This window comes from Acinonyx jubatus, chromosome D3 (genome assembly GCF_027475565.1).
Source record: "Acinonyx jubatus isolate Ajub_Pintada_27869175 chromosome D3, VMU_Ajub_asm_v1.0, whole genome shotgun sequence".
NCBI lineage: Eukaryota > Metazoa > Chordata > Mammalia > Carnivora > Felidae > Acinonyx > Acinonyx jubatus.
In genome coordinates, this window is record NC_069392.1 from 9,838,905 (window position 1) to 9,852,891 (window position 13,987).

The window sequence follows — 13,987 nt, forward strand, 5'->3', positions numbered from 1 at the left end:
CTTTCAGGAAGTGGAACCTAATTCCTCTTCCCGTAAGTGTGGGCTTAATGACCGGCTTCTAACTGGAAAGGGAAAAATAGAAACTTTGCAGTGAAGAAAGCTGGCATTTAAACCAACTGATCAATTTTAACATGGTTAATAATAATAAATCCTGTTGACATTATGAACCCTGTGATAGGATGTAATGAGAAAAGCACTTCACCTCTGGAATTCCTCTCTAAAACCTCAGTTCCAATGAGAAAACGTCAGGGCACCTGGGTGGCTCAGTCCATTCAGCCTTTGACTCGGGTTTCTGCTCAGTTCATGATCTCGAGGTTCGCTGATCAAGCCCCACCTGGGGCTCTGTACGGACAGCATGGAGCCTGCTTGGGATTCTCTCTCTCCCTGCCTCCCCCCGCCCACCTCTCTCTCTCTCTCTCTGCCCCTTCCCTGCTCACATGCACGTGCTCTCAAAGTAAACTTAAAAAAAAAAAAAATGAGAAAACATCAGATGAACCCAAACCGAAGGACATTCTATAAAATACCTGACCAGTAGTCCCCAGAAGTGTCCTTTTCCGTCCTTCAAATAGGAAGACTCTATCCAGCTAGGTCCAAGTTGCGGATTTATTTTTCCCACCATCTCAAGCCTGCTGCTGAGCCCTCTTAATGATTTTTTCTCTCTTCAGTCACTGAACTGTTCAAATCCAGAATTTCCAACTGGTTCTTTTTTCAAACATTATTTGTGGACATTCTCTATTCTTAAGTCATCTTTTTCCACAGGGTTTCCTTTAGATCTTTCAGTATATGTATGAAAGGCTACTCTAGTCTTTATCTGCTAAGTCCCACTTCTGAGTTGTGTCTGCAGTGTGTAGCTACTAATTTGTTTGGTTTGGGTTTTTTTTTAATTCTCGTTTCTACGTTTTTACCTTCTTTCACCTGTTTACTCTCATTATTGTTTTTACTTTTAAGCCTGCTTTCCTAGGGGTCACCTAGTCTGAGTCAAAGGTTGTGCTCAAACACCTTGAGCCAGTAAGTCAGCCACCCTGGCTGGGTCTCTCTTTTGGGGGGAGCACGTCAAGGCTCATACAGCTTTCGGTTCTGCCCTGGATTTCTGTCGGGCCCCCTCACATCGTCACAGGTATATACAGGCTCGTGCTCGGCCAGGCCTGTGTGAACACGCTGGGTCCTCTCCAACTTCTTCTATGCAGATGTGCAGGGAGCTTACCAAGGCCCCGTGCAGCTTTCTCCCGACCCGGATCTCAGGAGCTCATCTCTGGCTAGTCCGCTGGCTCTCTGCTCGCCCTCATCAAAACCACAACCTCAGGCCAGCTAAGCCACTGGTCTTCTCAGCTGGCGTGCCACACAGACGAGTATTGTTACTGACACCGGGGTTGGGCAGGAGTTTTTTCCACGCTCTGCTCCAAATCGAGTCAGCCTCCTCCGGCAGCAAAGCTGCCGGTTGACATGATCTGCCCCATGCCGGTGGGGTCACTGACATGACCCGCCACACCCTGGGGGGGTGGGGGTCACTGCACTGACCGAAATTACAGTGGAGGACGGGAGCTTCCATCCCAGCTGAGAATACCACAGACTTCCGCTTCTCTTACCCAAAGTTCAGTGGTTTTATGAGGATTCACTTCTCAATTTGGTGTATGCCTTTGGTCAGTTTCCAGAGCCTAGAAATAGTTGCTTTTGGTAATTATGTCCCTTTCACCGTTACTGTAAGGGGGGAAGATGTGCTCTTCTATACCACTGTAACTGACCTTGAAGCCACTCGCTTTTAAGTTAATATTAACAATACATACTTAATTCCATCTAATTATAAGTTTATTTATAAATAAGTTATCAGTGTAAAACATTAGAACACCAAATAACCCACGGCAAGTACAAATCATCATTTTTCGCACCACGGTTGTGACAATTTCAGAGTGATGTAACAGTTTGCTCTAAAGAACTCTATGGACTGGGGCGCCCGGGTGGTTCAATCGGTTAAGCATCCATCTTTTGGCTCAGGTCATGATCTCGCGGTTTGTGGGTTCGAGCCCCACATTGGGCTTTGTGCTGACAGCTCAGAGCCTGAAGCCCACTTCAGATTCTGTGTTTCCCTCTCTTTCTGCCCCACCCCACTCATGCTCGGTCTCTCTCTCTCTCTCAAAAATAAACATTAAAAAAAAATTTTTTTAAGTCTATGGGACTAGCTCAAATCCTCTATTTACAGATTTATTTAATCACAAACCAACCAGGCAGCAAGGAGGTCAGGTTTCTAAGTTCAAAGTGGGAAGGCTGTTGACACATTTTGTCGCTTGGCCTAGGTTCCCACTTACTAGTACTGCTGTGCTCTCTCCTAATTTATTTCGTGAAGGAGAAGTCTTTTCCTATAAGACCATGAGTGCACTTCACCTTTGGGCTCTGTGATGATGTGGCTGACTCCAAGTCTCTGGCAGACATAATGGAAGGCCTGGTTCCCAGGGTTACACCACTGATCAATATAATCGTTTGAGCATGTCCACAGCATGTTGTTCACTGTATCGTAACAGGCACCTGCAAAGAGCACATTGTATTCACCGGTCAAGTCACCATCGGCCTGTATACAGACCTCCCAAAAGCACCGTTGCAGAATGCAAAGGCGATTCTCCCCACCACTGACAATCCATACCCCTAATTCCCACATCTTTGTTTGGCAAAGCATTAGAAGGAATCAGCACGAAGGCAGGACTCCATTTCTACTTGGCTTAACTCCTACGTGAGAATGGAGTAAGTCTTGTGAAACAGACGGTTCTTAGTAACGGACTTGTATGTGACCCTTTTAATTCCAAGAAGGATTTAAGTGGCTTAAATCAAAACCAGGACTTATGAACATTAACACCCAATTAGAGCCTTAGTCACCAAGCCCAAACCTAGGTATGAGCTTCCTAGGAGCCAAAGAGAAAATCCAATATATTGCATAATGTTCATTTCCTAACAATAAGGAGCATACTGATTCCTCATGGAAAATAAACTTTTTTACAGCATGAATTTGAGGGGAACTTGTTAAGGGCACCATCATACAACCTAACGGACAGTATCTTCAATAGCAATTTATGTGGAAGAATTTCACCTTGGCAGTTTCTTACATTGATCCTCAAAATTAAACAGTATCAAAAAATTCTTTCTTGCAAGGAAAATAGAAACCACAGGGAAATGACAAGATTTTTCTGCGAGAAACTGCTAAAATTTTGAATTTTCCAGGGAAACACGGACACGTCTTACCCAATCCTGGTACAAGAGCACCACGCCCAAGCGAGCTTCCAGCAGCATCTATGAGATCGGCGCGACTTGTGAACTGACCATCCGAAATGTTATACACCAAGCTAGAGGCAAGGACTTTGGAAACAAACATTAAGCTTGTTTAATAAGCCTTACGGCGATGGCCTACTTTTCAAAGTTTACACTTTAGGCTCTTAACAAGACTTTCACAAAAATCACACCTTTTGTTGTTGTTGCCTATTGGTGGGAACAATGAGGAGACAGAATACACACGTAAGACCACAAGAAAGAAAACAGTCACATCTTCCTAAATAGCGAGTCATACTTTTCCTCAGTTAGTTAAGTAGCCGACTCTTGGTTTTGGCTCAGATCACGATCTCATGGTTCGTGGGTTCACGCCCTGCATTGGACCCAAGCTGAGAGCACAGAGCCTGCCTGGGATTCTCTCTCTCTCCCCCTCCCTCTCCTTCTGTCCCACCCCGCTCATGCACACGCTGTCTCTACATAAACAAACAAACTCTGGGGAACCTGGGTGGCTCAGTCGGTTGAGCGTCCAACTTCGGCTCAGGTCATGATCTCACAGTTTGTGAGTTCGAGCCCCGCGTCAGGCTCTGTGCTGACAGCTCGGAGCCTGGATGGAGCCTGCTTCACAATTCTGTGTCTCCCCATCTCTCAGCCCCTCCCCTGCTCATGCTCTGTCTCTCAATAATAAATAAAGGTTTAAAAATTTTTTTGATAAACTTTAAAAAATAGCCATATTTCTCAAAGTGTTTTTCAAATGGCAACTTTTACATATATTTTTCAATACAGATTATCAAAAGGGTAATTGCAAGAGGAGTTACGCTCACTAACATCACCAGGAAATACCACTAACGAGAAATATCTCATATACAGTTGCTACTCGACAAAGGTTAGCAGACACTCAAACAGAGCTGGGATGCTGTCCCTCCAAGCACTGGCTCTAGAACTTGGAGACACTTTGGCCTTTTCTCTTAACATAGCATAGCATGGTGATGACAGGCACGGCTCTGGGTTTTCTGGGTTTGAATTCCAGTTGTACCAGTTCTGCGAGACCCTGGGAAATTTACCAAACCTCTCCATTTCCTCATGTACAAAGTAGAGATCATAGAAGCACCCACCTTATGTAGTTATCGTGAAAATTAAATGAGTTAAAACCTTTCTGCAGGCTCTACGCCAGCACAGCTGTACTCGCTATAACCATTTCTTTTCTGTTTTCAAACATAAAATTCTAGCCCTGTCTCTTAAGCTCCTCTTTCTTGTTCCCATCCCCCTGTAATCCAGGTCCTCACTACACCAGACTCAAGCTATACTCTAAACTGTACTGTATTTTCTACGTGCTGCTGTTCCAACCTGCACCATAACAAATCATCTGCCCCAAATCTCTTTTTCATTGGGTTTTCCCACAGTGGCCACTTACGTGAATAATACCTATTTTGCACAACTTAAACCCAAGACCTCAGGATGGATCTCCTTTCTAGTTCACTCCACAATGACCCTCTCTCTCACATCCTACAGCACGTCATCTCCCCACCGCTCAGGCAGTGATACGGCATTGTGTACCATTTTGTCCTTGTTCCACACACGCACAACATTTCTCCCGACCATGTAGCCTCCACAGTGACCAGTGTGGAACAGGAAACAAATTTAAGTATTTACGGATTTGTTGGGACTAGAATAGAATCACTATGTAAGCTATAGCCTCATGAAAAAATGGTGCTGTGAAGTCCTACTTTAATCAAATGGGGCCAATTTTCAGTGAGTGAAAAAGCCACGCCAGAGACTAAAAAAAGACTTTAATAAGACTAATGGTAAATAAATAACCCAATTTAAAAATGGACAAGGGATCTGAATAGGTATTTCTCCAAGGGGGACGTACAAATGGCCAATAAGCACAAGAAAAGATGTTCAACATCATTAGTCATTAGGGAAGTGCAAATCAAAACCACAATGAAATACCACTTCATACCCATTAGGATGGCTAGATTTTTAAAAAACCAAAAATAAATGTCAGTGAGGATGTGGAGAAATTGGAACCATTTTACGTTACTGATGAGAACGTAAAATGATGCATTTGGAAAACAGTTTGGCAGTCCCTCCAAAGGCTAAACATATAGCTACCATATGACGAACATTCTACTCCTATGTATACACACAAGAGAAATGAAGACATGCCCACACAAAAACTTGTACTAGAATGTTCATAGCAGCATTATGCAAAATAGCAAGAAAGGAGAAACAATCCAAATTTCAACAAAATGGGGTCTATCCATACAATGGAATATAATTTAGCCATAAAAAGGAATGAAGTCATGATTTTGTGCTACCAAATGGATGAACCTTAAAAACAAAAAGCCAGTCACAAAAACATATATATAATTCCATAAATATGAAAAGTCCAGGGATAAACTCATATAGACAGAAAGACTGATGGATGCCAGGGGCTGGGGTGAGGAGAGAAAAGAGTGTGGCTGCTAATGGGTATGGAGTGATAAAAACGTTCTAGAATTAGATAGTGGTAATGGTTACACAATTCTGAATATACTAAAAACCAGTGAACAGTATACCTAAAAGGTATGGATTTTATGGTATGTAAGTTAGATCTCAATAAAGCTAGTATTAAAAAAAAAAAGACTAATAGTAAATTTACATCATTTATTCAAGAGCTAAAGGGGACATTGTGGTCACATGAACTGCCAGAGATAACAAGCTGTTGAGAAAAAGTCCAACCAATTGGATTCTACAGGCGAAAGAGTTTTGAGCTATTATGAAGATCTAAATCCCCAACACATGCAAACTACTTGAAATGGCCCGAAGGTTGATATGAGAAAAATGATTTTGTATCAACTGCTGAGGTCCAATTTACATCTTCAGGCTTAGAGTACAAAATGCCTTTTTAAAAGTCTACATGTGAAATATAAATCCTTTACTGGGATAGCTGTAAGCAAATCATTTTAAGAGCACAGAATATGAAAATATTGGGAAATGAAAACAAACAGATTTTAAAACATTTTATTTTTCTAAACAACTTTCAAAGAAAAACTGTTACCATATATAAAAGAAACATTCAGGTTTTTGTTTTTTTAAAATCTCTAACATAACTTTCTTGCATATGATCATCAAACAACAGTGTGAGATACTATCCTTTTATTCTTTGTAGGTGGGAAAACTGAGGCTCAGATGGGTCAAATGATGTCCCTTAGAAAGTCAGAAAATGGCCATGTAAAAGAAACATTCTTTTAAGATATTTTTAAGTAATCTCTACACCCCACCTGGGGCTTGAACTCACGACCCCAAGATCGAGTTGGCATGTTCTACCAACTGAAGCAGCCAGGCGCCCTGAAATATTTTTTGATTCTTGATTTTGGTTCTATGTCTTATTCCATTTAACTATTTGTCTCCTCTGAAGCCAAAATCACAACACTTTATAGAGTATGCCTCCCTCTTTTATAAAAAATACACATGCACTTAATTAACAACATTAATTTCCAAATTAAGTTCCAAATTTTTTGCTTAACCTTTTGTTTACGTGCCCTAAAATGGAGGCACTTCACATACTTAAGAGCTTTGGAACTCTATTCATACTGGGTAGAGCTCTTGCTGGGTCATCAGTAAATACTGTGGCAACAGAGTGTTTTCTAAAATTGTCCTGAACTCATTATTTCTAGCAATTTTACAGGATGGTTTTGCAAAGTATATTATTATATCATCTACAAAAATTGTATTTTTAATTCCCCCTATCCTATGACTGTATTGATAAGTTTTTGTGTTGGTATCAAATAGCTTCTGCAAACAACTTTAACAAAGTTTAACATCATTAATAGAAAAGCCTTAAATTTCATTTATTTATTTATTTCAGAGAGAGAGAGAGAGAGAGAACACGAACGAGCAGAGGGGCAGAGAGAGACAGCGGGACAGAGGATCTGAAGTGAGCTCTGCGCTGACAGCAGAGAGCTGATGCGGGCTCCAACTCACGAACCGTCAGATCATGACCTTAGCCAAAGTGGGACTCTCAGCCGACTGAGCCACCCAGGCACCCCGAAAAGCCTTAAATTTTGAAGTTAGAGACAAATTGGGCAAAGTGCCACAGATCAAAGACACTTACTTTTTAATGACGACAAACCACTTGTCCCACCGAAAAGAGAACGGGTGGCAGAGCTGCCGGCGCCCCCTGGCGGGGGGACCAGCATCACCAAGTACGTGCCGCACGTATAGATGGGTGTCTTCCGCAGCATTTTCAGAGGCAGCCCACAGCTAGTATTTGCTGGTGAAAGGGATGAAAATAGTGTGTTTAACACGCAGATTTGATTAGAGTCTAACGAGGGGGCCCCAAATTCAAACAAGGCTATATCCGGATTCAGCAAACACAGCAAGAAGTGGTAAGCTAAGGAGAAATAATCTTCTGGCTCCATAGCCTGGCCCCAGGCCCCCAGGCCCCCCCCCCCACCGTTGCATGAGCTGAACATTTTCAAAGGTGTTCCCAATATTCAATACGCCTTTATGTCTCAAAACTTCTTTCAAAAGAATGAATCCTCACATGGACTAAATCTCAAAATGAAAGAAGAATCCTTCTGTTTGTTTCCTCTGGGAAACTGCACTCCAATAGACCTCTTTCCATTTTATACAGAACAAATTCTTCACGGGTTTGGGTTACAAACCGCTCTGAACATGAGGCCAGCCAGAAATTTCGACCTATATCTAGTTAACAAATGCTTTCACAATATCCAATTTTACACCTGCATGATTTACGATAACCCATTACATATTTTCTATTTTTTAGGGTTGGTGACATAAACTATCATTAAACAAATAATTATTGTTTCTAATCAAGAGGTATAAAATGCACGCTAATCTCTCTTCCTCACTGGCCGATCGGAAAATGCAAATTTAAGGATTTCCTCAGTCAGTCAGAATGCTTTACCTAGGGAGCCGTCAGGGCACAAAATAGAACTGCCTAGGCAGATGTCAAATTGTCTTTAGATGGTTTACATGAGAAAAGCAAACCTAATGTGTCTGATATTTGTTTTGAATGCTTGTTTCTAAACAGCTCCGTTTTTTAAAACTCCAAATCCTCAACAAGTATATTCTTCACTCAGGAAATAAATTCAGGGGCATGAATTTCCACAAGAAACCTAAAAGGGGCAATGACTGGAAAATAAGCAACTCTGTGAGCAGAACATTTTCACCAAGATATTTTAATAGACATCTTATCAACATGGTAATAGGTATCAGTTTATCCCGGAATAAAACATTCTAGACCCTATGAATGCTGGCTTGTCAGAAGTCACTTAGCTTAATAACTGGTGAATTTTTATGCAGCAACATCACGTTAATGAATATGCAGCGACTGTACATAAACATAGGAACTCACAGGTTTTAAATACAAGTAACAGTTTTCACAGAATTCTAAATATAACCTTGCCTTCTGAGTTTTCTTTTTGATTTCTCCCACATTTTCTCATCCAACAAAGATTCCTTTAGCACTTCTACTGTTCACAGGGTAGGATTCAATTTTCTCCCAAGGGATAAACCCAGATCAAGCCTTCAGCTGGTCAGGAAGCTGTTTATTTTAGAAAAAGGACTGTCCTCTACAAAGTATTTCTGCCATTCAAATTATCTGCATACCTAAGTTATAACAACTATTAATAATTTCCCTCCTTATATTTGATATAATAGAGACCTGTGAAAATAAAATTCTATCCTTAAATTCTAACACTAACAAGTAATCAGATAGCTTTATAATCACAAATATTCCTTCTTCTTAACATTTCAATATATAGAAGGATTAAAGCATAAAATTGCATTAAATTCATTAAACATATTAATTTAGATGTATTTTTCTACATGTGGCATATTTTCTTTTCTAGCCTTATCTTTTACTCCAGTTTAGGATTTGTTATAGAGTCACATGGTTGATATTTAATCTGTAAACTCGTCAAGAATAATGGTTCTTAACTTTTTTGGTCATAGATGACCTTGAAAATCTGGTGAAAATCAAGATGGATACACTTAAGATGTTATAGAAGAGGTTCATGTATGTTCGTGAATCTCTCAAAGGCTTAGTTCAGTTAAGAACTCTTTTTAAAAGTACACAGCAGGGTGATGGGTATTGAGGAGGGCACCTTTTGGGATGAGCAGTGGGTGTTGTATGGAAACCAATTTGACAATAAATTTCATATATTAAAAAAAATAAAATTAAATTAAATTAAATTAAATTAAATTAAATAAATAAAATAAATAAAATAAATAAAATAAATAAAATAAATAAAATAAATAAAATAAATAAAATAAATAAAATAAATAAAATAAATAAAATAAATAAAATAAATAAAATAAATAAAATAAATAAAATAAATAAAATAAATAAAATAAATAAAATAAATAAAATAAAATAAAATAAAATAAAATAAAATAAAAATAAATAAAAGTACACAGCAGTGTGCTTAGTAGGCTACCTTTGATTAAGAAAAGGAGGAAAATAAGAACACATAAATTTGTCTTTAATTGTATTTGCATAAAGAAATTTTGTTAAGTCAAAACTAATAAATATAGTTAGCCACAGGAGGCAGTGTGGGAGCAAAATGTATAATATGCCAAGATGATACAGTAAGATTTCTCTGCACATGCCTTTTTATATTGTTTTTACTTTCAAACTCTATAAAGGCATTATCTATTTTAAAATATTAAAGTACAAACATTAAATGATAAATTCTAGAAAAAGTAATCTTGTGGAAGGTTTGCCTCTTCCTTGTTTGACCAAGATTGTATTTAGTGAGGACATTGCTAAACATGAGCTTTTTACATTTATGAATCATATGCTAAACATGAAGTCAATTTACATTAACAGTAATGAGGTATCTATAAAGACGGAGTGGTTTTGAATTATTACAGGTTCACGTTAATTTACATCCACACCAACATGTATTACTTTGGAATAAGAAAATGGATGACTGGAAGGAGATAAAAGGGTGAACTATGTGAAGCAAAGTGCTTTGTACGGCACAATGGAAGCATTCAAGAAAAAGTACTACCCAAGGGGAGCCTGGGTGGCTCAGTCAGTTAAGCATCCGACTTCAGCTCTGGTCATGATCTCACGGTTCATGGGTTCAAGCCCCGCGTCGGGCTCTGTGCTGACAGCCAAGAGCCTGGAGCCTGCTTCGGATTCTAGGTCTCCCTCTCTCTCTGCCCCTCCCCCACTCACACTCTGTCTCTGTCTCTTAAAAATAAAAAACAAAATAAACATTAAAAAAAAAACCACTTTTTTTAAGTACTACCCAAATTCAAGAGGCAGCCTCTCACTAATCACAAGCTGAATATATCAAGCCATGGAAAGACATAAAGGAAACTTAAACACCTATTACTAACTGAAAGAAGCCAATCTGAAAAGGCTACATACTGTGTGATTCCAACTATAGGACGTTCTGGCAAAGGCAACACTACAAGGACTACAAGGAGTGGTGGCCAGGGACTCGGGAGAGGACGGATAAATAGCTAGAGCACAAAGAACTTCTAGGGCAGTGAAACTACAGTGTATAACCCTGTAATGATGAAGACGTGTCATTATGCACTTGTCCAAACCACCAAGAGTGAACAAGAATAAACTATGGTCTTTGGGTGATAATGTTGTTTCAATGTAGGTTCACCAACTGTAACAAAGGTACCACCTCCGGATAATGAGGAAGGCTGTGCGTGTGTTTATGGCATTTGTCTACCTTCCTTTTCTCTACCTTCCTTTCACTTTCGCTGTGAACGTAAAACTGCTCAAAAAAAAATTAAGTCTTGGGCGCCTGATTGGCTCAGTCGGTTAAGCATCCGACTTCGACTCAGGTCATGATCTCGTGGTTCGTGAGTTCGAGCCCCGTGTCAGACTCTATGCTGACAGCTCAGAGCCGGGAGCCTGCTTCCGATTCTGTGTCTCCCTCTCTCTCTGCCCCTCCCCCATTCATGCTCTGTCTCTCTCTGTCTCAAAAATAAATAAACGTTAAAAAAAAATTTTTTTTTAATTAATTAAGTCTTAAAATGTATGTCAACAGCTAAATGGAGCTACACAAGGCAAGCAGTGTAAGTGAGGGGCAGCATACCTGCTTGGTCCTCTTTCAGAGTGTTGGAGATGGTGGAGCCTGTGAGGGCAGCCAGCGTTGCGGATGGAGAAGCTCTGTAGCGTGAAAGTCTGCTCAGAAGCATCTCGTTAATGCTTTTTGCAGATTCGCCCTCTTTTCTCATTAGAATTGTACGTTCCTGAAGCGGATTGGCTACATATACACCATTTTCAACCTAGTAGTTAAAGAAAAAGAGGCCCTTAAGAGATAGTGGTTTCCCCCAAGTCGGCAGATTTCTACTTGAGAATTATCACCGCGATCTGTTTGCTCGAAAACACTTCCAAAGGGGCGCCAGGGTGGCTCAAGTGGTTATGCGTCCGATTCTGGATTTCAGCTCAGGTCATGATTCTCGAGGTTCGTGAGTTCAAGCCCCACATCTCGCTCTGCACCGACAGTGTCACGTCTGCTTGGGATTCTCTCTCTCCCTCTCTGTGCCCGCCCCCCCCCCACACCCCGCCCCCGCACTCTGTCTCTCCAAATAAATGTAAAAAAAGAAAAAAAACGCGTATTTCCAAAGCCTGCACCTGAGTAGATGTACGCCTCAAAACTTAAGTTCTATGGAAACTACTGAGAACAAAAGAAAGGCTGTGCTAAGTTCAAGAGCTTTCCTTTTTCATAACAGCACAGATTCTAAAAGCAGGGAGCCAAGTTTAATAGGATCTGCAAAAGGTTGATTAAAATTCCTTATATTGAATTCCACAGGCAGCTCTCGCTAATTACAAGCTTCTGACAGGTACAAGTAAGAGGAGAGGAAAACAAATCAATCAGTTTTTGATTCGCTATTAAGTATAACCAGGAAGATAATGTCTTCTTGAAATATAATTAGTGGCTAAAATCCAAATTCTGTATGAGCAGCAGTTAACATTAGCCCCAGCTGCTTGGGCACTGCACAGCAATCCTGGAGGAAGGCAGACTTTGTCTGCTAAAAAATACGTGCCAACATCAGCTGGATCCTTGCTGGTGCCCGCCAGTCCTTCCTTCAACACTTGATTGCCCAGCAGAATCTCTGCAGTGAGGATTCCAAAATTCCTGTACCAATCTCGAGCTTGACTTCAGCAGAGCGCCTACCTGTCTTTCTTGCTAAAAAGATCCAGACCACTTACTAGAAGTTTCTCCCACTCATCTCTCTTCCAACTCCAGTATCTTTGTATCCAGCTTCACTTATCCTTCCTTTCCTCTTAATTCAGAGGAAGAAGTGCACTCACCTCATGCAGTTTAAGGTTAATTCTTCCTCTTCTGTCCCCTAACTGCTCCCTTAATTAAGGCCCTTCTGCGCTGTTATCTGGCTGTCAGTCTCCCTATGGTCTTCCTTCTCCGTGGTTTCAAGCACACACAGACCTTACACAAGACTCGGGTGGCCCACTGAAGTACCATGCCTTTTCTCCACTTCCATTCACTGGCAAATGTCTCAAATTACATCTCCTCCAGTTTCGGCATCTCTCTGCCCCCTTCCAGACCCAGGCTCCTGGATCTGGCTGGAGCCTCAGACACTGGTGCCACCAGCAAAGCTGGGTGGGACTGGCCTGCAGCTGTGAGGTACAGAGACCAGAGGGAATAGGAGTGCAGAGAGGCAAGGCTCACAGAAGGAAACAAAAGGCAAAGGAGTCCAATGTAAAAGGCTGGCAACAGAGAAGAGAAAGCAAGTTCAGGAGCACAGCCAGGAAAGATTCCCAGGGAAGGCTGCACACAGTGGGGGAGACTCTTAGGATACAGTCACAAGTGATATGAGAGAGGAGTTCTTGGAGAGTCCAAAAAATGCTATTTCTATTTCCTCGCCCCTACTTCCTCCCCCTTTATAGCGACTTAACTTGGCCCCCTCTAATAAGTGGATGTGCTGAATGGTCCGTGCGTAACCTAAAACCAAAACCACGGACCTCTTCCTTGTCTTCCATGTGGGCTGTGCTGTTGCCATTTCTTTTTCCAGAACACGATCCTGTTTTGTGTCTTTTTTAATATGAATCCTTACTTGTGTGGAAGGTACTGTGCTGGTGAGCAGAACCAACACGGTCCCCACCCTCCTTACTCTCTTATTTTTTGGTTCCCCATCTTCACTTACTCAAACAGAAGCTTGCCTAGGATTAGACCCAACGTTTGGTGCCTAAGACCTCTGCCTCGAACACTCTGTCCCTACATCGTCTTGTGGCTGGCTCTTTCCAATCACTCAGGTCTCAGGTAAAATGCCACCTCCGCAAAGACCCCTTCCCTGTCTACTGATCTAAAAATAATCTCCTTCCCCCCTCCCCAGGCCAGAGCACGTCACCCTGTTTTGCTATCCACATGGCACTTACCGCTCTCTAAAGCTATCTTACTCATTAATTCACTCTTTTACCTCCCACCCCGACCGAATGCCAGGTCCCTGAGAACAGGGATCTCGGCCTGGCTTGTTCACCATAACCTCCTCAGCACTCAGACGTACTCAATGCCTTGCTGAATAAACAAACCAGCGTCCTCGCTTGAATCCGATCTCACCTCTTCATGGTAGGACTCCCACGTTCCTATAAAGAGACCCATCCCTGCTACTGAGATTCAGTCCCACCATCTCCGACTGCCTCCCGCTCCCAGGCATTTCCTCTCAAATAGCCTGCTGTCGCCGAAAATTTAACACATCCACGTCGTCCTCCCCCTCCCCCCCGCCATGCTACAGC

At 41.4% G+C, this 13,987-nt stretch overlaps 1 protein-coding gene across 10 annotated transcripts in view; it reads right to left on the reverse strand.

Moving 5' to 3' along the window:
- HECTD4 (HECT domain E3 ubiquitin protein ligase 4) overlaps positions 1 to 13,987 on the reverse strand; it is a 189,407-nt gene that overhangs the window by 93,070 nt on the left and 82,350 nt on the right. For 8 of the 10 annotated variants that reach the window (XM_027043892.2, XM_053206225.1, XM_027043891.2 and 5 more), the window contains exons 8-11: positions 11,325 to 11,517; positions 7,349 to 7,507; positions 3,229 to 3,342; positions 2,380 to 2,520 (exon numbers count right to left, since the gene is read on the reverse strand). In XM_027043892.2, coding sequence (XP_026899693.1) covers positions 2,380 to 2,520; positions 3,229 to 3,342; positions 7,349 to 7,507; positions 11,325 to 11,517 — 607 coding nt within the window. Of the gene's footprint in view, positions 1 to 2,379; positions 2,521 to 3,228; positions 3,343 to 7,348; positions 7,508 to 11,324; positions 11,518 to 12,547; positions 13,757 to 13,811; positions 13,900 to 13,987 lie in introns of those variants that run through there. The other 2 variants (XM_053206228.1, XM_053206229.1) reach the window with 2 other exon arrangements.